The 26,719-nt window shown below is 40.3% G+C and overlaps 2 protein-coding genes, 1 long non-coding RNA gene and 2 other non-coding genes across 13 annotated transcripts in view; 2 read left to right on the top strand and 3 right to left on the bottom strand.

The window, feature by feature from the left end:
- The window catches only part of SH3D19 (SH3 domain containing 19), a 179,480-nt gene extending 162,763 nt beyond the window's left edge, over positions 1-16,717 (top strand). For 7 of the 9 annotated variants that reach the window (XM_077846357.1, XM_077846352.1, XM_077846350.1 and 4 more), the window contains 6 exons: positions 121-179; positions 2,232-2,434; positions 2,852-2,904; positions 4,198-4,384; positions 5,005-5,102; positions 8,165-10,101. In XM_077846357.1, the coding sequence (XP_077702483.1) occupies positions 121-179; positions 2,232-2,434; positions 2,852-2,904; positions 4,198-4,384; positions 5,005-5,102; positions 8,165-8,281 (717 nt within the window). In that variant the 3' untranslated portion in view covers positions 8,282-10,101. Of the gene's footprint in view, positions 1-120; positions 180-2,231; positions 2,435-2,851; positions 2,905-4,197; positions 4,385-5,004; positions 5,103-8,164; positions 10,102-11,275; positions 15,650-16,564 lie in introns of those variants that run through there. The other 2 variants (XR_013351001.1, XM_077846351.1) reach the window with 2 other exon arrangements.
- A 5,369-nt stretch (positions 16,718-22,086) lies between these two features.
- RPS3A (ribosomal protein S3A) lies at positions 22,087-26,265 on the bottom strand. Its single transcript, XM_077846358.1, has 6 exons — positions 26,106-26,265; positions 25,200-25,303; positions 24,658-24,845; positions 23,137-23,345; positions 22,445-22,554; positions 22,087-22,257 (listed from the first exon to the last, which is right to left on the bottom strand). The coding sequence occupies exons 1-6, from the start codon at positions 26,165-26,167 to the stop codon at positions 22,136-22,138; spliced, it is 795 nt and encodes a 264-aa protein (XP_077702484.1). The 5' UTR covers positions 26,168-26,265; the 3' UTR covers positions 22,087-22,135.
- LOC144282726 (small nucleolar RNA SNORD73) lies at positions 22,765-22,834 on the bottom strand. Its single transcript, XR_013351189.1, has one exon. It is a non-coding gene; the product is annotated as a small nucleolar RNA SNORD73 (small nucleolar RNA).
- Positions 24,030-24,102, bottom strand: LOC144282725 (small nucleolar RNA SNORD73). The gene has a single exon (XR_013351188.1). It is a non-coding gene; the product is annotated as a small nucleolar RNA SNORD73 (small nucleolar RNA).
- The window catches only part of LOC144282541 (uncharacterized), a 57,272-nt gene continuing 56,122 nt past the window's right edge, over positions 25,570-26,719 (top strand). The window contains exon 1 of the long non-coding RNA XR_013351002.1: positions 25,570-26,679. This is a non-coding gene — a long non-coding RNA (uncharacterized LOC144282541). The remainder of the gene's footprint in view (positions 26,680-26,719) is intronic.

The raw sequence follows: 26,719 nt of genomic DNA, 5'->3' as shown, positions 1-26,719 counted from the left end.
CAGCTTAATATCTACCTAAACTGTTTAATTTCAATCACATATTTCCTAATTACTTAGCCTTAAATTTATCTTACTAGAATCTGAAAACATAAGATTATTGTCTTGACTTTGTCTTTACAGATTGATGTTCCAGAAGGAGGAAATGGGAAAAGAGAATCCATTTCATCTCATTGTGTTAAGTAAGTTTTATTTGTGTTCTTTTGCACTGAATGCAAAGGAGGCAAGCATTTATACCATAAAGAATTACCAAACTTAAAACACTTCATTCGTGTGACTATTCACACTCTCAGTGTGTCTTTGTAATTATGAGGAAAACTTACTTGTTTAAAAAGCCTTAGTCGGGGGCACCTGGCTGGCTCAGTTGGAAGAGCATGTCGCTCTTGATCTCAGAGTTGTATGTTCAAGCCCCATGTTGAGTGTAGAGATTACTTAAAAATAAAAACTTTTTGGAAATTAAATGAATAAATAAAAATAAAAAGCTTTTAGTGGAGTAAATTCTGATAAATACAACATGCTGTTAGAAGCTGGTGTGAGCAATAGCAATACTCCATGTATTATAGGACATATAGATAGCCAGAAGCTAACTCTCCTGGGATTTCCCACACACAGCCTGGCCTGAGCTTGAGCAGAGACAGTTTCATTATCCAGTGCATTTTGTTTTGGCCTTCTGTTATTTATCTACCAACAGATATTTAGAAGGTTCAGATATTTTTGTCTGAGAAAATATTTTAATCTTATGGAAATAGAACCCCTACAAAAACTGCTAAGAAAGGGTTAAGTTGGAGGGGTCTTCCTTTATGTCTGAAGACCTTTCCATGAATTTATATACCCTTTTATGCACCACTGTAACTCCTTTGTGATTTAAAACTCTGCCACAATGCAACTTTATATTCCAGTTAAATGAGCAAATTAGTAGAATTCACTACCTGCTGAAGACTGTAAACCTGTCTTTGAATAGGTCAGACATAAGGAGATGCTCCCCGAGGACTTCAGAAAATAAATGCAAAGGTTACCACAAATAAGAAAACTTCTGATGTCACAATAGTTGAATTCTATTTCAGGTTCAATTTTTCTCCTATTTTTAAGCAGTATTTACTGTGTCAGCAGGTTGAATTCAAAATGGGCTTTCACAGCCTTTGATCCATTGACCTGACTTAAATCAGACTTTGAATGGTGCCAGTACCAACCTTTTTTCTCTTCAGGCAGTTGCATCTCCTTCAACTGTTGCCATTGAGACTTCTTTCTAAAGCCTTAAATCGAAGGTTTGGTATTAAATCATGCCTTCTAGAGACACAGTTTTATCTCTACTTCTTCTATCTTATTTTCAATCACAATTGCAGATCATTAAAGGATTGTTTTCATTCTTAGAAGTGAGGCCTTTTTAAAGGTGATTACAGAAATCATCTTTAAAATAACAGTGTTAGGTATAAGATTGTTATAATTTGCTCAGTTTCTGTTTTCTTCAAACTTTCTAGTTGTGAAGACCATGTATCTATACAGACAACTCACTGATGATTCAACATATATTGAGCATCTCCTCTGCCCAGCTGATGCCCATTGCATTCTGGCACAGAAGTTTCATGTCTTGCCCTGAGAGTCTCAGGGTTGGCACTCCTAAATTCAGTGCAATCATGATTGAAAGGTTCAGATTCAGCCATGGATTTCTGTGGCCCAAGCATATAAAGACATGTAATGAAGTAAAGGTGATCAAAAGAAGTACTAATGTAGAGTAGCCATCCAGGTGCTCATTTGGAATTCTGCATGTACTCTGCTACCTTGACTTTAGCCTTTTTCTTTTCTTTAGCCTGTTTTGAGTGAATAGGTTCATATCTAAAAAGTAAGAGCTATCCTTTAGAAATGTAGCTTTTTCTTTTCATGGAAAATTTTATTTTTTAAACTTTTAAAATTTTATTAAAGATTTTATTTATTTATTCATGAGAGACACAGAGAGAAGCAGAGACACAGGCAGAGGGGAGAAGCAGGTTCCATGCAGGGAGCCCGATGTGGGACTCGATCCCAGGTCCCCAGGATCACGCCCAGAGCTGAAGGCAGGCACTCAACCGCTGAGCCACAGGCATTCCTTTTCATGGAAAATTTTAAATTATGCCTATTGTATCTTGTTCCATAGTAAACACAGAATAAATATTTATTGAAAGACTGAATGAAGGTTTGAAAGCATTTTTTGTTAGTACTCTATAGTTTGACTCACAAACATGATCTTCTTTGTTCAGAGGCCCAAGATGTATCACTCGGTTTGAATATATTGGAGACCAGAAGGATGAGTTAAGTTTCTCGGAGGGAGAAATTATTATTCTCAAGGAGTATGTGAATGAAGAATGGGCCAGAGGAGAACTTCGAGACAAAACTGGGATTTTCCCCCTTAACTTTGTGGAACTTGTGGAGGATCATCCCACCTCTGGTGCAAGTATTTTAAGTGAGTATAGAGAATATGTTTCTTATTATATCCTATCCTAATTCAACTAAGCCAAATTTTAGGATAATTCTTAAGCTCCTTAAATAATTCATATTTTTTAAAGTAGAAAGAAAAAATATTTTTAAATGATAATAGTCTCTATTAGGATAGCCATTATTGTGGTGGTAATCTCTCAAACGTCTGGTTTTGGTGTTTTAGGTAATTAGCAATAGCTTCATATCGGAAATGGCAAGAAATCATAGACTTTTAAACAGAAATGGACTATCTAGTATAACTTATTTGTATCTTCCTGCACTTTACAGTGAAGAAACTGGTCTAGAGTCCCAGACTTTTTATTCCCTCTCTGCAGTTTTTCTCCAATACTAATACATGGGCCTTTACACCTAGAGTTTTAACTTTTTTTTTCCTTTAATGTAGGCACAAAGGTACCACCCAAGACCAAAAAAGAATATTCTGGTGCAAATTCTCAGGTAGGCTGCTTGAATGGGCAACTGTAGTAAAAAACCAGGTTTCAACTCTGGGAGGAATAGTAAAATCCTAATTACCACGAGAAAATATTATAAACCATTTTTCAATTCATGGAGCAAATGTTTGAAATAACATTTGGATTATAGTGGGCTGGGTTTTTCCCCCCTTTTTCTTCTTCTTTGCTTATTTTTTTGTTTTTGTATTATAAGCCATCCGTTGTTGTGAACTTAAGATATGCTAGGCACTGTGCCAGCTGTGCTACATGCATTATCCCATTTAGTCCTCACAACCACACTTAGCAACACTAACATGAATCTGAAGCTAAGTCTAGAACCCAGGTCTGTCTGTCCCCAAGGCTTTGCCTTCACATTTTCCTGTCCTCCCTACTTGAGCTCCTCAAACGTGGGGTTCCCATCCTGACCTGGCAGAGACACCTTCTTGCAGATCAAAACCTTCCTCTGATGTGTGTGGGGTAAAAAGCATTCTTGTTGGAGCATTCTATAATACAAGCCTATCATGTTTGGGTCATTACCCTACCAGCCTTAGAGCTAACCATGCCTCATGAAATTAAAAGTGTGAGTTAATGTAGTCTTGAAGTCTCATGCTATGGAATCTGGTAGTCTCTGAATCAGGCAAAGACCTGGAATGAACAGGAACCCCAGGTGACTCAGCGGTTTAGCACCACCTTCAGGCCAGGACCTGATCCTGGAGACCTGGGATCGAGTCCCGCGTCCAGCTCCCTGCATGGAGCCTGCTTCTCCCTCTGCCTGTGTCTCTGCCTCTCTTTCTCTCTGTCTCCCATGAATAAATAAATAAAATCTTTAAAAAATAAAAAAAAAAAGACCTGGAATGAACAGACTGCCCATTCTGATCTATCCTATTCTAGGTAAAGAAGAGCTTCACTGAAAATTATGTGCTTCACCAGAATTTTTTTCATAGTGTCATAAATACCATGTGCTTTTACCTAATAATGTTTTTAATGTAACTAATGTTACAGATGTTAAGATCACAATTAGAAAAAAATTTTTGCTTAAGTATTGTATATACCTTAAAAGCAGAAAAGCTACAAGTCTCATAATATCTGCCATTTAGAATAATATTTTAAGAAAAAGGTTATTGGAAACTTTTCTTTCTGAAAGTTGGTAGCAACATAAAGTATTGGGTGATTTAAAGAAGGCTTCAGGCTTTGAAATCTTTGACCCCTTTGCTTTTTTTCCCTCTACTTTTTAAGCTTCGTATAAATCAATGTCAGGTAAAAATTCCACATTTCTTACCAAACTTCTGATTTGTAACAGGATAGTAGTCTTTCTGGAGAATGGTGTGAAGCTCTTCACAGTTTCACAGCAGAGACCAATGATGACTTATCCTTCAAGAGGGGAGATCGGATCCTGATCCTTGAGCACGTGGACTCCGACTGGTACAAGGGCAGACTGGGGGACAGGGAGGGGATCTTCCCAGCAGTCTTCGTGCGGCCCTGCCCAGGTATGGCAACTACAAAAATGACTGTTACTTTTTTAAAAATATTTATTTATTTATTCATGAGAGACACAGAGAGAGAGAGAGAGAGGCAGAGACACGGGCAGAGGGAGGAAGCAGGCTCCATGCAAGCTCCATGCAGGGAGCAGGACTTCATCCTGGGACTCCAGAATCACGCCCTGGGCTGAAGGCCGGTGCCAAACCACTGAGCCACCCAAGCATCCCATGACTGTTACTCTTGAAGTGGAGCCCAAGACCTTTGAAATGATATATATTCCTTTTCTCTCTGGTCATGCTCAAATTTGTTTGCCTTCATTTGAAAGAGTTGATTCATAAGTTTGTGCAAAGTCTCCTCATATGCTTTGTTGGCTGTATGGGGGAAAATAAAGACAAAAACGCCTTCACTTAATAATGGCTAATTTTGTCTACTAAATGTATTCTGTATGGTTTTTTTTTGTCCTGCTAAGAAAATACCATCTTTTTGCAGGTTAAAAAATTTCAAAATTAATTGAAATTATTTTGTCCTGGGAATGGAAAGGGGCATGTGGGGAGGCATGGTTCTTAAAATGTATGTGTTTTAGTCCATTGCCTTTCTATATATATTTGAATTTTTGGTGTCTTCACAGCTGAGGCAAAAAGTACGTCTGCTTTAGCACTGAAGGGGAAGAAGGCCAAAGCTTTATATGATTTCCACGGAGAGAATGAAGATGAGCTTTCCTTCAAGGTCAGAATGTGTATCTTTTTGTAACTGCATTAAACAACTATAAATTGTGAAGGGTCTTCCACTGAAGAATAGAATATTTGGGTGGAATATTGATCATTAGCCAAGAATGAACAGATCTCAGACCCTAATTCTAATGGATGAGATTAGAGAAGCTGAATAGGGCACAATTAAATGATCAGCAAGGCATTTAAGTACTTAAAACTTTACTGGCTTGATAGCCACACAATCATCAAACAAATTCCTTATCCTAGGCCTTGTAACATCCAATCTCAACAATATTGGAATTTCTGTTGGTAAACCTAGTAAAGGGTAATTCTCTATGTGGACTTTGCAAACTGCTACTGTCATGTCTTTGAAACCAATGGAGAAATCAAATGGTACCTACTACAATTGGCCACTGCAGCAGTGTTCATAAAGCACTGGAGTCTTGTCCACAAAGATACTGACTAGAATTTGGGGAAATGATCCCAAAAGGTTAAACTCCTATGCAAAGATTGATTTATTTATTTAAGTCATCTATACGCCCAACATGGAGCTTGAACTCACGATCCAGAGATTAAGAGTTGCATGCTCCCCTGACTGAGCCAGCAAGGCACTCCTGCAAAGGCTTTTTTTTTTTCTTTTTAGAAGCCTAAAATTTAATCTTTACCGAAGAAGTCCATCTTCTTTTTTGGTTGTTTTTTGAGTAAAAATAGAATATTTGCGTGATCCTGTCTCTCCAGCCTGCAGTTGGACCATGGTCAGAGGAAGGCACTCACGACAATACTTTGGGACTGTTCCAAGAAGAAGGAGGGTGGGTTTAGTAGCAGTTGCCATCAGAACAGCCTGCGCCAGACACTGGAAAATTCCCCATCATCAGAAACTCAGGCAGAGGCAGGGATGCCATAGAAAGAATTAAAGCATCAGGGAGTGACTTGAGAAGATGAGACTTAAAACAGTGGGTGCCCCAGCACCTGTCTGAAACAAAATGAGGGAAATGAAGGTGATATTAAGAAGTCACAGAGTAAGGGGCATGCAGAGTAAAGCAATATAAAGTTGCTGACTTTCCTATTTTGTTGTGGAGTTTTACATTTTTCTAAGAATTTCTTCCTTTTCATATTAAAATGTCATTTCTTTTATAAAATGCTATTAGTAAACGATATTTCTTAAGCAGAATTATAATTTCTAATCCTGTATCAGTTTCTTTTTTTTCCTCTTAATTTCTTGGTTCTCAAAATCCAAATGCTTAGAAACGGTTGCTCTAGTCCTTCTCATCATGGAAATCAGTGACTCAAAATTCATTCCTTTTTATCTTTACATAAAATGTGACTGCAAGTGAACAATCTGGATTCAAACTTTTTGGATGTTATTTTGGCTTTCGTTTAAGTTATGTTGGTGTAAATAACAAAATCATACTCATATTCTCCAGAAAATAGGTTGTCTTTGTTTTATAAATGACTATAGACAAGATAGGTCTAGAGTTTTTTAGTTAGAGGATTCTGCACTGCTGTCAGTATTGTTAATCATTAATATTTTACTAAATGTTCACAGACTATTAGTAGGACTTTTTTTTTTTTAAATTGTCCTAGCCATCAGAAAACTGACATAGTATGTACATATGGACCAGAGCCAAAAAAACAAAGTTTCATTCAACTATTATGTTATAATTTAGGAACCAGAAGGAACTTATTTATAATAGAAACTTTGAACAGCCAGAGTTTTTACGGATTTTGGCAGAGTAAAGTAAATTAATGACATTTGATAGTCAGCATTTTTCCTTTCCATTTTCCATAAAGAAAGGCCTTAAATCAAACCATTTTTCCAGAGGGCAATGTACTAGTGCTATAAATAAAATCCATTTAGCCTGATATTCTTAAAAGTAGTCAGGGTCATCCTGAACCATTATAGAATCTTAAACCCAGATTCTAAGAAATGGTTAGAATCCATAAAGAACAAAATAGTTTCAGGAGATAATTTAAAAAATTATGTCTTCGTCTGTTGAGGAATTATAATTCACACATGAATAAGACACACAGTCCCTTTGACTAACCTGATGAGGGTAAATCAGATGTTCTGAGTCAGAGAGAAGCTCTTTTAAGACCGGAATGAAAGTAAATTTGACTGTGAAGCCATAGAAGCATGGAATAAACCAAATGGTAGGAGGAGGATACCATTATGTGGAAGAATAAATGTAGAGTACAAAATGCTCAGGATGTTGGGAAAAAGGCAATTACAGTAAAAGCCTCTCTAAGTAAAAAGTCCACTATAAAACATAGTAGCCATGTTCCCAATGGTTAGCAAAACCAGCGAAATCGAACTAGATTGGGATCCTGTCCCTACCACTAACTAGACACACAGCCCTGAGGAAGCTATTTAATCTCTTCCGAGCTTCAGTTTCCTTCTTTTTAAAATAAAGAAGTCTATAAAAATCTCTCTCTAAAATGGCAAAATAAGAGTACCCACCTCTAAGACTACAGTGCTGTTCAAGTAAGTTAATTCCTATAAAGTGCATAAAGCAGGACTACCTGTATGTGGTAAGCACATGGACTCTCTTACCTTCAAGGGTTTGCTTATGTGTCCCCTTCAGTGGGGCGCTGCCTGCCTAGAACTAATGAGATGCTACCCCACACTTTCTGTCTTCCTGGACTAGCTTGATTATTTGCCTCCCTACTCTAAGATGAGGTCTTTATTCCTTGCTGTATCCGTAATACTCAACAGTGTCTGACACATATTGGGTGCTCTAAATAATTGTTATGTGAAAAAATACATATATAACATATATCTAGTACTGTTACTAAAGAATTTTAATTAGGAGTAGTGAATTTGGGGGGCACAAAATACGAGCAGGAAAATAAAAGTGCTGTGAGGGTGCCAAGGAATGGGCTCAGAGGAGAAAAGGCATCCAAGCAAATGGTGTCATAAATCATAGATCATATGTGTGGCATGTCATTTAATCCCCTGGGCAAATCAAGATCAGAGAGTTACATCAAGAAAGATAAACCATGCCTGTCCGGGTAGGCTGCTTACCATGCTTATTCTCAACAGAAAAATAATGATTATTTCCAATTTTTGTCTTCGGACAGGCTGGAGACATCATAACAGAGCTGGAATCTGTAGATGATGACTGGATGAGTGGAGAACTAATGGGAAAATCTGGAATATTTCCCAAAAACTATGTTCAGTTTTTACAAGTCAGCTAAAGGTGAAGCTTGACGGTGTTCTTTGGCACAAGAACTCACTTGAATATCACTTTGACTATCAGATATGTTTTTGCACTATTTTTTTAAACTGAAAGAAATATCTATGCTGTCCATGGTACACTAGAATTTTCTGAAAGCAGAATACGTCTAGATTTTGTAGTCAGCTTTCATTCACAGTAGAAACATACACATGGAAACCCATGAGCAACCCTCGGTATCCTCCCTAGGAGAACATCAGGCAGCATTAGCAGGGCAGATACCCACTTCCCGCAGGGAAAGTGTCAGGCGACATGGGAGCATGGGGAGGCTTACAGGCAGAAGTTGCACTTGGACATCTTTGCATCAGCATAAGGAAATTAACCATGCTTCTTCATTTTTTACTGTAGTTTAAAAAGAGGACATTTAATATTCTCCATGCTGTAACTATCAGGATATGTTTGGTCATCTAAATTTCATTTTTGACATTCAAATGAATTCTAACCATTTAAGCTCATTATCATTATTACCAGGGCAAATCTTTGCTTCAGGTGGGGGCACTTTATTAAATAGTGGGAGCCTTTATAAGCACTTGGTGAATCTGCTTGTGCTCATCAAATGCTCCTTGTGTTAAAAGTATTTTCCCTTTGTCCAAGGACTTTAAAGGGGGTTAAAATTTGATGTATCTTAGTCAAAAGAGCCAAAACCATCCTGAAATGCCATGCTAATACAACTAACCCTTCCACATACCTGCCATACCTTCTTTCTTCCATGTATACTTTATGTTAACGGGGTTATTATAAAGCACATCTCCTGAATCTGCAATCATTCTTTTGACAATTACTGGTGCCCAAAGAAACATTCATTTTCTTTGTGTTACCCCAGTAATATATAAAAACTGTATCTTGTTAGAGTGGTACATTATGAATCACATATATCTCCGAATACAAAGCAACTGTTAAAACAGAAAACACCAAACCCCCCCACAGCTCATTTCTTCCCACTGGAATCAGAATGAAAAATAATTTAAGAAGACCGAAGGCTGATACTTCTTTGGGTTTTTTTCTCCACCTCATTCCTGCAGAAATTACTAGGGTAAATAAAAAACCACTTTCCTCCTATCCATTTGTTATACATTCCAGACTTAAGATGAAAGTGGTTCTTCATGTGACTGAATCAATTACAGTTTATGGGCTTAACCCAAATAGGTCGAAGACAATCTTCCAAGCAGATCAATGGAATAGCATTTCATTGGAAATGTAAAACACTTCCCCAACAACCTTCACAATTTTCTTCTGTTTTTGAGAAGAGTTTTGTATGCTTGGCCACTTTTTATCTTTTGTCATATTGTTTGCCACTGTCCAGAAAGTTAGGCACCAGTTGTCATTATGTGAATGCCATGTGGGGTTCTGTAAAGGAGGAGATGTTCCCTTTGTCTTTAAGGGAAGTTCATCTTCCAGTTATATGGTTAATTGATTTTGGAGTATGGGAGCTGGGCTTGTTTTGTTTTACATTTTGGCTAAAGAGGACAGTATAAAGAAAACTTGTCAAATCTCACTTAAGAGTAATTTCATGAGGAATTAATGACTTAGAGCATTATCTCAGCTACATCCTTATTTGCAGCGGGGTGCACAACGGCAAGAAGTGGAGGATGTGTGTGGAATAGGACATGAGGTATATTATTTTGCCTGTAATTTTGACATCATTTATCAAAGATCGTGAAAGCCTAGCTTTATTGGAGAAAAAAATCCCTCTTAAAATTTTGGCCTTGTGTTAGCAGAATGATAAGTGCAATAGTTGTAAATCTACTTGACACTATAATAAACTGAACTGAACTTTTCAAAGTCCTTTTCTCATACTACACTGAGTTTTTTGAGAATGGAGATGGTACCTTTGTATCTCCAGCCCTTTGCACCATATAAGCTCAATAAAGGTTGGTTTGTTGGTTGGTGGGGATTGGATGATTGGTTGGATGGAAAGCTTTCACACGTAGCAATACTGTCTTGAATCCCCAAAGATCCAATATCTTTGCTCTTTAACTTTTTTTTTTTAAGATTTTATTTATTTATTCATGAGAGACACAGAGTGAGAGACAAAGGCAGAGACACAGGCAGAGTGAGAAGCATGCTCCATGCAGGAAGCCCGATGCAGGACTCAATCAATCCTGGGACTCCAGGATCATGCCCTGGGCCGAAGGCAGGCGCTAAATGCTGAGTCACCCAGGGATTCCCCCTCTTTAACTTGTTGACGAAAATCTTTATTGAGACAAAATTCACAGTTTTGTATCATTTCATTCCTTCATGACTATATTTTTTGCTTGCCACTTATTACCCACTCAACTGATAAAAGGCCACGATGTTGCTCAGTATGGGTTTTCATAGGTACCTCCTTGTTCTCTGTATTGATTGAATGTAATTTTTATACTCAGTGAATTTCATAGGGGAGAAATAGGAATGTATTCTTTTTCCTTTCCATAATTTTAGGTGAAACTTGATATTGTGCGTCCAAGCTTTCTCAAACTAGAATCTTGGGATCCTTTTTCTTTAGTAGGTTGAAACAAGGGAAGTCATTTAATACATCATTCTCATCCTTTTGAAAAACTTAAAGTAGATTTTTAAAAGATGTCCTTGTTTATGTGAGGGACAGGTAATGTAATGTATCTGTCATTGTGCTCCTGGAAATCATAGGTTTTACATATAGCCTGAAACATTCATAGTGAAAAACAATCAGTGTATTTATCAAGATTTATTGTTAGAACTAACATTTGAAAAAAAAAATATTTTCCTATGGTATCTGTTACACATCAGTACTCTTAATAATTTTTTTATTTATTCAGTTTCTTAACTGAGTAAGTCATTGTTATAGTCATTAGTGGTTTATCCCTTTTAATTAGTGCCAGATGCATGTGGCCCATATGATTCATAATTCAATGCCATTTTGAACACTTAATAGTGAATTTTTTCAAACTAATAGGAAATCATTTCTAACCTATGCCTTTTTACTTCACTGTAATTATAGTGGAGGAAAAAATACAAAGCCTAAGTCAGGACAACAGCACCATCTACGGGCCTCTCTCCTAATTGCAAGCTCATCCTGTTAAATGACGGAAGGGTCTGCAGACCAGAACTCAACCTGCACAGGTTAAATGATTTATTTGCCTAAGGTCATACAGGGACGGCGGAGCAAAACATAGCTGGCTCTACTGATTCCCAATTGAGTACCTTTTTCCATTTGTGATGCTAAAGTGAAACATTTCTGTTCAGCAATTAAACAAGTAGATTTGATCTGATTTATTGTTCTGTAAACATAACTTCTCAGGTATAATACTTGTGGTTAGAATGAATTGCAGAGAATTAAAGTCTTAAATTTCTCTCTCTTCAAGAAAAAAATTCCTGCTTAGTTTCTCAGTTTCGTGTAGGCAATTTGTATATTGATTGATTACCTAGAAACTCAAACATGAACTGATCTATTGATGGGGATTCCTTTTTGCTTAATAGGGAATTTATGAATGCTTGAAACATTAGGTCATGAAAAAGTATGTCTGTAGGGCTGTGTTCTTGGTTGGAGCAAAAAATTCCTAACTCTAGGTTTTCATACACATATAGTGCAAAACACTGGGTTTTTGTTTTGTTTTGTTTTGTTTTTTAGTATTTTGGAGTCTAATAGATTAACTCAGGCAATGTTAAGGTAATAAATTTATATTTCAGAGTCTGGGATATATCCCGAACTTTTTTTTTAAAAAGAAACTATATGTAAGCCCTGGGTTATTTATTTTTCTTCAAATACTGTAAATTGGGCAATAACTCAATGAAGTATTTTTCAGGAGAAGTATCGATTCAAATTCATAATTTAGAAAGGAAAATCATCTATTAATTATCTGTCCTCTTTTAACAGAAATCAACTGAGACTCTTAATACCAAAATACCCATATTTAGTTCTTCTTTACAATTAAAATTAAAAGGACAGCGACATTTATTTCTTCAATCATATCTAAGTTTTTTTATTCAATAGAGCACTGACTCAGAGGACCACGGAGGCCCACCACATTGTTTCCCAATCCCAGGTAGCCTATGACTGAAGAGCAGAGTTGTTAATTCCAAACAGCATCAGAGCATGTAACTAAGCGTTCAATGCAGTACTCTAGGATTGCTTTGTACAGATTCAGTTCTAGACCACTGCAATAAAATGAATATCACAATAAAGCAAGTCAGATGAATATTTTGGTTTCCCAGTACAAATAGAAGTTCTGTGTACACTATACCGTAGGCTATCAAGTGTGCAGTAGCATCATGTCTAGGAAAAAAAAATTTACATACCTTAACTTTAAAATACTTTATTGCCAAAAAATGCTAACCATATCTGAGCTTTCGGCAAGTTGTAATCTTTTTGCTGACAGAGGGTGTGGCCTCGATGTTGATGGCTGTTGACTGACCAGGAAGGTGATGCTAAGGGCTGGGGTGGCTGTGGCAGTTTCTTAAAATAGGACAACAGTGAAGTGTGCCACACTAATTGACTCTTCCTTTCATGAACAATTTCTCTGTAATGTGATGCCAATTAATAGCATTTTATCCACAGTAGAACTTCTTTCAAAATTGGAGCCAGTCCTCAAACCCTGCTGCTGCTTTATCAACTAAATTTACAGAATATTGTAAATTCTTTGTTGTCATTTCAACAGTCTTCACAATATCCTCATCAGGGGTGGATTTCATCTCTAGAAATCACTTTCTTTGCTCATGAGAAGCAACTTCTCATCCCTCTAAGTTTTACCATGAGATCACAGCAATTCATTCTCTTGCTTTTCCCACCACATCTGCGGTGACTTCCTCCACTGAAGTCTTGAACTCCTCAAAGTCATCCTTCAAGATTGGAATCAACTTCTTCCAAACTCCTGTTCATGTTGATATTCTGACATCTTCTCATGAATCATAACTGTTCTTAATGGCATCTAGAATGGTGGATCCTTTCAGAAGATTTTCAATTTACTTTGACCAGATCCAATAGAGGAATAAGCTATCTATGGCAGTTGTAGCCTTATGAAATATATTTCTTAAATAAAAACACTCAAAAGTTGAAATTATTCCTTGATCCATGGGCCACAGAATGGACGTTGTGATAGCAGGCATGAAAAACGTTGACGTCCACCTCCATCAGAGTTTTTGGGTGACCAGATGCATTGTCAGTGAGCAGTCATATTTCAAAAGGAATCTTCTTCTCTGAGCAGTAGGGCTCAACAGTGAGCTTAAAATGTTCAATAAACCATGTTGTAAACAGATGAGTTGTCTTCCAGGCTTCATTGTCCCACTAATAGAGCACAACCAGAGTAGATTTACCAGAACTTGTAAGGGCCTAGGATTTGAGGAATGATAAATGAACACTGGCTTCAATTTAAAGTCACCTGCTGCATTAGCTCCCAACAAGAGTCAGCCAGTCCTTTTAAGTTCTGAAGCCAGACATTGACTTCTCTCTAGCTATGAAAGTCCTAGGTGGTTGGTGTCTTCTTCCAACATACACTTTTTTTCATCTACATTGAAAATCTTTTGTTCAGTAAAGTGTAGCTACTTTAATGAATTATCTTAGCTGGATCTTCCGGATAACTTGCTGCAACTTCTCCATCGGCACTTGGTGTTTCACCTTGCACTTTGATGTTATAAAGATGGCTTTTTACCTTAACCCTCATGAACTAGCTTCTGCTAGCTCCAGACTTGTCTTCTGAAGCTCCCTCGCCTCTCTCAGCCATCATAGAATTGAAGAAGTTCAGGCCTTCTCTGGATTAGGCTTTGGCATAAGGGAATATTGCAGATGGTTTGAGCTTCTATCCAGACACTCAAACTTCTCTGTGTCACCAGTAAGGCTGTTTCACTTTCTTACCATTCATGTGTTTACTGGAGTAGCACCTTCCCTTTTCTTCAAGAACTTACCTTTGAATTCACAATTTGGCTAACTTTCATGCAAGAGGCTTAGCTTTTGGCCCATCTCAGCTTTCTACATGCCTCCTTCACTAAACATAATCATTTCTAGCTTTTGGATTAAAGTGAGAGAGATGCAACTCTTCCTTTCACTTGAGCACTTAGAGGCCATTGTAGGATTATTAATTGGCCTAATTTCAACATTATTGGTCTCGGGGAAACAATGATAATAATATCAAAGATCGCTGATCACAGATAGCATTATAAACATAATAATGAAAAAGTTTGAAATATTGCAAGAATTACCAAAATGTGGCACAGAGACACACGCTGAGCAAATACTATTGGAAAAATGGCACTGATAGGCTTACTTGATGCAGGGTTGCCACAGACCTTCAATTTGTAAAAACAACAAAAAAACCCAAAAAGAGTTTCTGCATAGTGCAATGGAATGCAATAAAATGAGTTATGCCTGTACCGAGGAGACTGTGGTATCTTCTCTTTAGACATATGAAATGTCAAAGCTATTAAATAAATACACAGTGATGAAAAAATTATCCAATCTGTTTATATATACAGAGCACTCTAGGGGAAAATAAATATTAGTGAGCAGAGGCCTGCATCATTGCTGGTGGTCAGAGGGGTTTGGCTGGGCTATGAGAAGGCTTGTTGTCCATTACCATGAGAGAGTTTGGGGCAAGGTGCAAGAGCACAGATTATAGAGCACTAAAGCACCATGCCTCTAGAAGGCTAACTACTCAGTGGGAGGATTGCCCCTATGCAAGTGTGTCAGGGCTGTTCCCACTAGATAGAGATGGATGGCTGCTAAAGCACATTGTATTTGATGGACATAAGGAGGGACTACTTGATAAAGAGAAGAAGGGCAAATGATAAGGTCAAAGAAACTGAGTACCCCTGGAAAGATGAAACTCAGAATTACTCTCACAAATAGGGCTGCCAGGCAGACCTCAATACTGATGATCCCTACAAGCCAGCAGCCAAGTCACTCAAGCTGGTGCCCAACTGCAGAAAGTAAGGTTTTATTCTTTAGGATTTGGTAATAAGGACCACTGGCATCAGACCATAGATGGCAATAATAACCATAACCACTGGAATGTTGGACAGTACGATCAGATCTAGCCATGTGATTTCCTGGGGGTGGTGCCCAAGCCACCATGCAGAGCCATACATGGAGCCCAAGTCCTGAATACCATGGCAGCCAAGAAGCCCACGACAGAGAGGTATGTTTAGATTTGGTTCCAGACCTAAGTAGGTAGGAAGGAGTAAGTTCATAGTGTGGGAGGCATATCCCAGAATGGGACAGACACTAAAATGCCACATGTCCATGACCTAGTTGGTTAGATCCATTTTTTTAAAAAATTAGAGCATAATTTGCATAAAATGTATAGATATTAAGTATATAATTCTGTGAGTTTTGACAATTCTGTATACTCATAAGTATCAATAAATACATAGAACATTTCCATCACCATCGAAATTTTCTCATGCCTCTTTCCAGTCAGTCATCACATCCCACCCTCCTCCTCCACCTCCTTCCCCCAGCAGACAATCACTGTTCTGATTTCCATCACCAAAGATTCATTTTGCCTGCTCTAGATTATCATAAAAATGAAATAACATAGTTAAATTGTTATGGAGTGAAATAGACACATTTAATTTTCTTAAAAAGCTGCCTGTTTGGGGCACCTGGGTCGTTGGTTAAGTGGCCAACTCTTGATTTCAACTCAGGTCATGATCTCAGGGTCTGGGATTGAGCCCTGCTCAGCAGGGAGTCTGTTTGAGATTCTCTCTCCCCTGCCCCTCCCTCCACTCATGCTCACTCACTCGCTCGCTAAAATAAATCTTAAAATTAAGAAACTGCTTGTTTTCCAAAGTGTACTATTTTACAGTCCATTAATGATATTTAAGAGTTCTAGTTACTGCACTCCTTAACCAGCATTTGGTTTGTCCTTTTTTTGTTGTTGTTGAAGATTTTTTAATTTATTTTGAGAGAGTGAAAGAGCAAGAAAGAGAGCATGCAAGCAGGGGGAAAGAGCAGAGGGAGAGGGAGAAGCAGACTTCCTGATGAGCAGAGAGCCAGACATGGGGCTCAAACCCAGGACCCTGACATCATGACTGAGCCAAAAGGCAGATGTTTAACTAAGTGAACTGCTGAGCCACCCAGGCGTCCCCTGCAATAATTTCTTAACCTTGACTTCATGAGTGGTCTTAGCAAGTGGAAGCTCACTACACTTGCTTTCACACTTGCATTGCCTATCAGTGTTATATCCAATAGAGGATTAATCAATTAAATTGGCGTGACTAGATATTTAATACTATTAAATTATTATTGAAATTTAGAAGTATATTAATAGGATTGTGGTTATGTTTTCTTTTTAAGGAATCATTTACATTTAATATCTAAAATTTGCTTCAGAATAATTGAGGAGAACGTGTCCAGAGCTGTGCGGTGTTTTGACGTTTTACCCAACTTACAAGCTGAAAAGTTGGCCTGTCACAGTCTCAGGGATGCTGGCAAAAGACATGAGACTCCTGGGTCAGAAATTAAAGGACTGTTACTCACAGCAAACCAACAGCCGAAGCCTCATGTTCATTTGTTCCAGTTCCCGGGCTCCTCAGATCCCACAGACGTAACGCAAAGGGCCCATGATCCAGGGGGCTGGGTTACAGAAGAGGAGCACTGAGGCTTAGCTCTTGTGTACTAAGCGGAAGCAAGCCTGCTCCTTGTCCAGGGGGAGACATCACATCACCCCTCAAGATTGCTCACAGGGATGCAAACCAAACCTGAGAAACGGCCCCGTAAAGAGCAGACAGAGAACTGTATTCTTAGCGTACTCCCCGAGGGCACGCAGGGACACGCGGGCTCTGTGGCAGGTGCCTCCCAAATCACTGCTCAGTGCGACACGCGTCCTTGGCCAGATTGGACTTTTTACACGAATGTGTTCCACTAACCACTCTGATTAATTAAGAGCTTAGAATCGCACAGCATGTGTAACTACGACTATTATCCGTAAGACTTGAAGGAACAGACGAAGCCAGCGTGTGGTACTGACCTCATTCTCTCCAGGATTCCACACTTAGCCAGCTGTGTAGGAAGCCCTAGAGGGTAGCAGTAGCTCTTCTTTGAGGCAGCCACGATGCGGTCCAAGGCCAGGCCATTATTCATTATGAACCGTGCAAGTGAGCTTCAGCTGACCCGCTGATCTTTGGTGTCATTGGCAATAATTAGAGGGGCAGTAGATGGGCGAAAAAGCAACCCTTGCCCCTGGTGGGGAGTCATCTCATGACTCATTTTTTTCCCATCCAAAAATATGACCAAAAGGACAGAAGTCCCTTCACTTCAGAATTTGTTAAACCTGATTCGAATCATCATCACATTGGTTTAAGTCACATGGACAGTGTCACCAAATAGTTGCAGCTCCACTTGCCATTTTTGCCATGTGATCAGACTGAATGAAGGTTGTGTTAATCTTTGAGTTTGTGCACGTTTGCATCTGGGAGCTACCGTTGATGGCATCAGGCGTAGCAGAATAGTTCAGAACCAACTATGTCTAGATGAGGTTTCTTGTTTTCATAGCACATGGACACATGACAAACCCAGCAGCAGGTCAGACTGTTCGCTGCAACTGCCACATGATTTAGGTAACAGTTTTGGGTTTTGTTTTTGTTTTTCTAAGTATTTATTTATTCATGAGGGACACAGAGAGACAGACAGAGAGGCTCCCTGCAGGGAGCCTGATGTGGGACTCAGTCCTGGGACCCCAGGGTCACACCCTGAGCTGAAGGCCGACGCTCAACCGCTGAGCCACCCAGGCGTCCCTAAGTAACAGTTTTGGATTAAGGTTAGCCATTCTCAGCTGGGAGCAAGTTCTCCCAGGGGACATTTGGCAACCCCCAAAGACCCTTTTGTCACAGCTAGGGAAAAGGTGCTACTGGCAGCTAGCGGGTGGAGGTCAGTGGTACTGCTAAACACCCCACAATGCACAGAACAGCCCCTCGCAACATTGAGTTATCCGGCCTAAAATACTAATAGTGCCACGACAGAATGACCTAGGTAACAAAGAGTACCTTAATCGCTGCCCCTCCCTCCCTCCTAGGGCCTGTTTTCTCCTTCGGTGCTGGGGAAAGATACTTATAATTCCATCTTTTCTCCAGTCATCCCCACTCTCACGCAGACCTTTTGTCCTGATTATCACCCAGGAGGCAGCACAGAGGAGACGATGCTTTCCTCAGGATTGCCATATTCTGTAACCCCAACTACCTTACTCAGGTATGTAGGACAGGTAAAGGTGAGGGTGGTGGAATCAGAAACCTGTTCTCAATTCTCAACAGTGCTAGATATTTGTGGGTAGTAGAAAGCCATGAAATATCCATCAGATACTCTTTGCTACTCTTGGTTTTCCAGACCAAGAACATGGCACATATGATATTAGATTCAAGGGCTACAGTTGTTTGGTCAGTTGATCAGATTGGACCAGCAACATCATAACCTAAAAATGTGTCAACAGTGCTGAGACACCATCAGTCGCTCTGAGCAGTGGTAATGTAGGCAGTCTATCAGTCTGTGCCTTCATTTACCTCGAAACAAATGAGCCAACTTTTGGCAGGAGGCACAAGTCTGGCATACACCAAGAAAGAGTTTATTTACTGTGTGCACAGCCCCAACAGTGAACGTGTGGCCAGGTGGAGGGGGGCAGTCTGGGTGGTGCAGGCTTGATCAGTAGTTTGATTCTACCAGCTCATGTCAGAGCTGGACTTTAAATGCATTTATTTACATGCATTTATTTTTTATCTGCCTGAACAGTCTTTCAAGTGGCAAACCAGATGGCTGGGCCACGGGCAAAGTCAGCAAAGGGGACTGTTTATCAAGGGAGGAATTGGCAGATCTGAGAACCGCCTGGAGTTCAGCCCACTGAGCAGTGACCACACTCACTTCAGTTCTGCACAGCATAAATACCATCAGCTTTCAACTTAGCTGAGCCACCAGTGATTGAGATGGTGTATTTAGGGGATCTCTATGAAGTGAGAGCCGATGAGCCAGCAGCTGTGCTTCAGGCCATGGGGTGGGAGGCATGGTTTCCCAAGTAACTATTAGTGCTTCATGCAAAATGAAGATGGTAAAGCTGCTGCGATTTTTACTTGACCAGGAAGGCCCATTTACTGAGACCTATGCTGTCTCCAATACCCAAAGCATCCAAGAGTTGGGAAACATCCCTATTGGGTAATAAAAACCAGTCAAGGCCTATGAGACTGAGGGTTCGGACTATCCAGCTAATGGGATATCTATATAGTGAAAATACTGGCCATCAAAGGGTTGAGGCCCCTGTGTTAAATCCTGGCCCACCTGCTGGTAGGGAATGGCAGGGGAGCCTGTCCTATTAACTTTTCTAGAAGTAGCAGTGCTCTGAATGGGATAGATCTCAGGCTTAGCAGCGGGATATGTAGTAGTACACTAGACTGACCCAGAGGCACAGGCACGCACGCACACACACACACAATTTATTTAGAAAATACTTAATTTCATTGCAAGTTCTGCCCAAACTCTATCAGTTAATTTGAATGCTGTTTCCATATTTATAGCAGGTGTCAATAAGCTTTATCTGTAAAGGGCCAATGTGCAAATTTAAGGATACTGTGTAGGCATGAGGAGCAGAAACAAAATCTCCACAAAATTTTTATTAACGAAGTCGAAACTGTAACAGTTGAGCAATTTTTCTTTAATAATACGTCTTTCTTTTGGAGTCGAGGATGACATCTCCTTTAATTAGTGTTCAAGTCAGCAGTCCCCATCATCAACTGCAAATGTTCACCTATTAGCGCTGATTTGTAATGAGATTTTATGTATCGCATCTTTGAAGGGGTCTTTTCAGATGGGTGATGCAAAACAGGGAGTCGTTATGTCACTGCAGTTTGCACTGTACCGCATCTTCCTGTGAAGTGGCCAGTGTGGTCTGTCACGTTAGTACACGCTTCCAAATGAGTAGTACTACTCAGATGTACACATTCAAGAAGCAAAAGCCAATTTAAAAAAACAAAAAGCAAAAGCCAGCTTTCAGATCAAGTGTTAGTTTTGCTGCCTGATCCGATCATGCCCTAACACAAAGGTCTTCGGTGACCAGTAACCAATTTTTGAACATTCCTGGATCCCTGGTAACAGTTGTTTTCTAAGACCAAAGTAAAACTGTTCCAATTAATAGATAAAAGCCACATGTATTCTATGTATTAAGTTTGTAAGATACTTAATACGGGAAACAGGAAACAATTACCCTTTACAGTAGCTTCCACTGGATGGATGTTACCCACCTTCAAGTTGGCTTAGAAGAGAACTTGAGTAAACCCACCATCAAACAGGCCAAACCATTTTCAAATGAACCTTTGTTAAGAGCTGGGTTGCCTGGGTGGCTCAGCAGTTGAGTGTCTGCCTTCGGCTCAGGGCATAATCCTGGTCCTGGAATCCGGTCCCACATCAGGATCCCTGTGAGGAGCCTGCTTCTCCCTCTGCCTAGGTCTCTGCCTCTCTCGAATAAATAAAATCTTAAAAAAAAAAAAAAAGATAAAAGAGCTGTGCCAAGCCCTGTGCAGATGTAGCAGATTGGAGCTTGGCTACTGATTTTATCTAAATGATGTCCAGCACAAAGATGAAACATTTAACCCAATTCATGGCACCTATCCCTCAATGAGGCCTCTTTAGACCCAACTTCCATCCACCCTGGAAAAAATTTGAGATCCAAATGTACAATTGTTTTATTGAAAACATTTGCTTCACTATGGGATATTATTAGTAGGGAATATTATTCATTCCTTTAATTCAACAAACACTGAACTTCTAGGCACTGGAGATATAGCAATCCTCGTACAATATTCTAGGGATACTTTTTAAAATTTTTTATTGAAAAAGCAGATTGAGGTGAAGGGCAGACAGGGAGAAGCAGACTTCCTGCTGAGCAGGGGGGCCCAATGCCAGGGACTCCAGGATCATGACCTGAGTGGAAGGTACCCCACACTTCATGGAGTATTCTAGTAAATACAAGTGAAAACTATAGAAAAATAATGGGAATTAGGAATGCTGGAGGACAGGGTACAATTTTTAATAGGCCAAGCCCATCATTAGGATCTACTGAGACTTCGATACAGGAACAAGCACAGTGGCATTTAAGGGAACAGTATTCCATGTGCAGAGAAAACAAGCCTTAGAACATACCTAGCCCACCCAGAATAGTAAGGACAACCTGGCTAGAAACATTAGGGGTACAGTAATAGGTCAGAGGCAAGATCACCTGGGCCACTCAGTCAAGGCCCATGTAATCTTGCTTCTGACCTATTATTACCTTAAGGTGGTACCTAAGGGAACCAGGTAGGCAGCTAACAGTCCAGGTGGTAATAACAGCGGCTTGCTCCAAAGTGATCTCAATGAGGACGCCTGGGTGCCTCAGTGGTTGTGTCTGCCTTTGGCTCAGGTGGTGATCCTCGGGTCGTGGGGATTGACTCCCACATCAGGCTCCCTGCGGGGAACCTGCTTCTCCCTCTGCCTCTTTCATGAATAAATAAATAAAATCTTTAAAAAACACCGCTTATAAAAAAACAAAACAAAACAAAAAACACCGCTTATTGCCCAAAGGGGGGGGGGGGGTTATAGATCTACTTGTTCTATTTTAACAAGCCTTCCAGATGGTTTAAGAACCAGCTGAAAACATACACGTTAAAAAAAAGTTTCCTTTTATTAACCATCTAGAACACTTCCATCCAGATCACTACAGCTTAAAATAGATCACTACCCTTTTGCAGCTATTTAGTAGCCAAGAGCAATGGATAAGATCCATACAATAGTTCTGAAAAGTTCACACGGTCAGTTCAAAACATCTGCTTCACCGAGCCTGATTATTTAAAAAGAATGATAAGAAATTAAACATCACAAATATGTTTTTATTGGTCACCATTAAATGTCTGAATTTTAAACAGATTCTTGGACTGGTGGTTCATATCCATCAGCTCGTTCAACTTTAGCACCGGTCTCATCCCCCGTAGCTTTTCCAGAACTACTACCTTCACCATGAAGCTCCATGAGTTTTCCCACTAAAAGAAAAAAAAAAAAAAAAAGTTATAGCACACCGCTGTCTTAAAACAATGCCCTTCAATACCATAAAGTGACAGAAAAGCCATCATCTGCCCCCCTCCCCCCAAAAAGAAAAAAAAAACCCTCAAATGTATCTGGCCACATTCTGCCCACCCCCCCCCACCCCGCCCCTGATTTTTCACTTACATTCAAACTTGGGCTTCTTCAGCATTTTTACTTTTCTAACAAAAACATCATGGAGTGGATAAATAGACTGACAAGCTTTTTCTATATCTTTTCCGATGCTGTCTGGAATCCTGTAAACCAGTAATGACAGAAAAGGATAAACTTATAAATATATCAATACCTGCCTTATTTAATCCACTCAAATCTTCACATTAGACAATCTTTTATTGCACTTTTACAGCTGGAGGTTAAATGATCTGAATTACACAGCTAGTTAGTAGGAGAGTAAGCATTTGAGCTTTCTGCCTTTTCTATTCCACCCTCTTAGCCAACTGCATGGGAACATCAGAAAAATGTTAAGTTTTATCAGTGGTTGTCATCTGGGACCGAAACATTTTGTCATCATCTATTCCCATACATTATTCATGGTGGCAAGTTTTGCCTATTCAGTATATTTTCTAATTAAGACAAAATCATTTCCTATGCTTCAAGTCTCACAAGCGGTCTGCCTTCAGACTGCTTCAATCAAATAAAGAAACCAAATCCCATTTACTGAGCACTTAACATGCTTTCATTCCAAGAGATAAACCTAACAGTCTCACAGACAAGATTTAAACACAGGTCGGACTTCCACCTTGTTTCATACGCTTTCCTTCAGCTCAGGGATAATCAGAGATTCAGAGTTATGTGGTAGGAGGAAAAGAAACACTTACAGTTTATTGACCACTTCTTTCAAGTCATTTGTTTGCACCTCTCGGGTCATGATTTCCATCATCTTTTTCCGAATTTGGCGGACCTGTTGGTGCTGAGCGTAAGAGGTCTTCCGAATCTGATTATTGCGTTTTTTAGTAAAACCAACACAAAATAGACGAAGCAAATAACCATCGGTAGTCTTTACATCAACATGAGCTTCAATCATGGTCTAGTGGGAAAAAAAGATATTGTCAGATATACCAGGTTTTAATGTTATCAATTTATAGCCCTCGAATTCTAATACAAAAAAAGCTAGAAAAAGTACTCATCATACAATATAAAGTATAATATAAACTACATGCCTAATTCACAGCACCTCCTTGAAGTGAACTTAGCAACAATTACTCCAAATCTTACTATCTTTCATATCTAATCAAATACAGTCCCTTCAACTCTTCTCTAGGTAACACTTCTATCCCCATCTCCACAGCACCCAGCCCCAGATTTTACACGCCAGCCTTTAATAGCCTATCCTTCCCACCCATCAACTGTATGACTCTATGTGAGAAACACGGTTAAGAGACTCTACATCACTTACTCCTTTTTAAAAAATGTCTGAATAGGTGAAATATCGCTCTAACACTAAATGCACTATTTTTAAATGTCCTTCATGCTCCAAACTAAAGCCTGATGACGAGTAAATAATCATTTTCACAGCTAAAATGTAATAAAAAATCCGCAACTACTTATATTATTGCCTAAAGTCAAAAAATTACTACTCTTAGGTAGCAACAAAAACTGAAATACCTCTGTATTTTGAAAATTGTATACTTCAGTTTAAAAAATGAGTAGTACGCTTACAGCAAAAGGACCTTAAAATATTTCCAGAAATTCAACCATAAAAATCTTAGGGAATGTCAGAAGTAAATGTAGCGGTATAATCAATATGTATCATTTGGGACCGAAACATTTTGTCATCACTCATTCCCATATACATGACATCCCCATCCCCAAACCGAATGGTTTAGCCAGACACATCTGAACCAATGTCATTATTTCCTAGGACAATGCTTTCTAAAGGCTTTGTGTCAAGCTTTACTTAAGCATGTTTACCTGGCTCTTATTTCATCTTCATAACTCTAAGAGGTGATACCCACCATTTTAGATAAAGGCATCAAGGGGCTTATTAGCAAGCTGTAAGTTACTTGCCAAAGAGAACACAATTGGGAAATGGAGCCAAGATTCCAACCTCACACCAGGAGCTCTGCCACTCTAACTCTGAAAACCCAACTTTAAAACTTACAAGAAAATAGACAAGTAAATAAACAAGTCTTAAACTCCACTTAAATGGGAGGATCATGGCTTGCTTACTCCTTTACTCAATTTCAAGAGTGCCAATCCCAGAGTCAGCACTCAGTAAAAGCAAACATCAAGGATTTAAAATGCAATGCGCTTCAAACACACATGCTCCTTTCTTGTCGTAACAGGCCATCCCTGGCCACTCACGCCAAAGCACCATCCCAAGGAACTTTTGTTCTCACCTGCCATTTTTTGACCATGGAGCACATTTTGTCACGGGTAAGATCCATGCCATGAAAATTAGTCAGGCAGTTTTTGCCCTGCACATCCTCAGTGATTAGCTTGAATTTCCTAAATGCAACTTCATCATTCTGCAGATCAGCAAGGCTAACTTCAAAAACCCGACCCTTGAGACCATCAGACGCAATTTCTATAAAACAAGAATTGTCTTATTAACAGTAAGAACCACACAAAGCCAAGCCAACAAAGAACATTTATGCTAAAGTTGAACTTAGAAAGTTAATGGTAAGTTATCAAGACCCTAACTTTTGTTAATCAAATCCACCTGGACACTGACGGACAGTGCTCACTAGAAACTAAGAGCCTTTGCACATTTTCTTAGTACATCTAAGGCCCCACCTTTCCTCTACAAGTGTTTTTACCAGACATTAAGCATCACAGTAGCCAAAGCTGCAACCAAGAGGTATTTTCTTAATTCTTCCACCACAGAACCACCAGTAGACCTTGATTTATGAAAAATACAAAACAAGAATAAAATACTCACTGGTTCCTTGAGTTCTTGTGACTAGTGTTTTTCCAATATTTCTTATATTGAACATAGCTGGCGCTTTCACATCATACCAATCTTTCTTAGAAAATGGATCAACCCTGTATTCACAAAACACTTATGTGAGTTTTATCGTAGATCACGTTATTCTTACTGAACTTTTAAAACTTTCCTCATTCTAAAAAAAAATTAAAAAACAAAGTAAAACTTTCCTCATTCTAATGATTTTGAAGAGCTAACTGGCACGTTAGCAACCGGACCCTGGGAAGAACCTGCTCCTCCCAGTGACGTGAGGGACGCGTGAGCGAACCCAGCTCTTGCCCACGATGCCCGCTTCACTGTCCCACCCGGACGCTCCGAACGCACACAACTCCGCGCCGCGTCGGCTCTGGGACTACACAAGCAGCACGGCCTCCGAAGAACACGCACGTCTCTTGAACTTCACTGGGGCAGCAAACGCGTACTGGTAACCCAGGCTCTTCAGGGACCCACCCGAGCTCATTAGGATCTCCAAGGGTCCCACCCAGCCCAGGGAGACGACGGGGTGCGAGGTCCTGGGTGGACGAGAGGGACCTCCTCAACCCCAGCCTCGGGAGCAGTACCACGGTTGCTCGTGACGTCTGCAAAGCCCGGGAGCCCACAATACGGAGCGCGCCGTCCCCGTGCAGCGTCGAGTTTAGCTCAGAAGAGACGCGCACAAGACCCAGAGGGCCAAAGACCAGAAGGCGGCCCGCGCCGGCGCAGCACCGTCCCGTCAGGGCGCCGTGCCGGGCTTGCCAACCCTGCACGGCCCTCACAATCCATCGGGCATCCTCGCCATCCGGCCCCCGCTGCCGTCTAGAACCCGCCCGCCGAGCCCAGCGTAGCCGCAGAAGGCTGGGCGCCAGGAGAGGAGCCACTTACACTTTCTTCTTGGCTCCCTTTTTGCCGCCTTTCGTAAGGCGCTTGTTCTTGCCGACCGCCATGGCGCTGCTGCGGGAGCCAAAAGGGCGGAAGTGCAACTCACGCGAGAACTTAGGCGTCCCGGGAGAGGCGTGCCATCTACGTGACCTTCGATCTTGCGTTTTTCCGGCGTCAAGAATATCGCGACAACAGAAACAGGAACTGCGACGGTAGCTGCCACAGCGCCCTCACGTGTGTGGAGACCGCGCGGCGCGGACGGCCGTCCGGGGGCCTGGCGGGGCGGGGCTGCGCGGCCTCTGCCGCGGGCTCCGGGTGCGTTGGTTTCCGCGGCTCTGACGCCCGGAAGGAGGTTTCCGTGGCGCGCGGCCGCCCCTCCGCGTTATGGGCAGCGAACTTAGCGATTCACCTGTTTCTTGTGGAGAGTGTGGGGTTTGGAGTCGGGCAGCAGGTCCAGTTTCAAATGCCAGCCCCAGTATTTAGCCCCGTGACTTGTCTGTGCTTCAGTTTCCTCGTATTTAAAAAGGAGATTGTAATATAATCTATACCTGCCTCATCAGGTGACTAGTAGGATCAAGTAAGTATGACTTTAGAGATGCTAGTGTGTGCACGTTGAC

Source organism: Canis aureus, chromosome 13 (genome assembly GCF_053574225.1).
Source record: "Canis aureus isolate CA01 chromosome 13, VMU_Caureus_v.1.0, whole genome shotgun sequence".
Lineage (NCBI taxonomy): Eukaryota > Metazoa > Chordata > Mammalia > Carnivora > Canidae > Canis > Canis aureus.
The sequence above is the reverse complement of the archived record's forward strand: the minus strand, read 5'-3'. Positions and strand labels throughout refer to the sequence as shown.

Excerpts from the sequence above, each read along its gene's own strand:
- RPS3A (XM_077846358.1), bottom strand. The coding sequence starts at position 26,167 with ATGGCGGTCGGCAAGAACAAGCGCCTTACGAAAGGCGGCAAAAAGGGA. Across the intron at positions 25,304-26,105 it reads AAGGGAGCCAAGAAGAAAGT|GGTTGATCCATTTTCTAAGA; the intron begins GTAAGTGGCTCC and ends TTGTGAATACAG. Across the intron at positions 24,846-25,199 it reads CACAAGAACTCAAGGAACCA|AAATTGCGTCTGATGGTCTC; the intron begins GTGAGTATTTTA and ends CTTGTTTTATAG.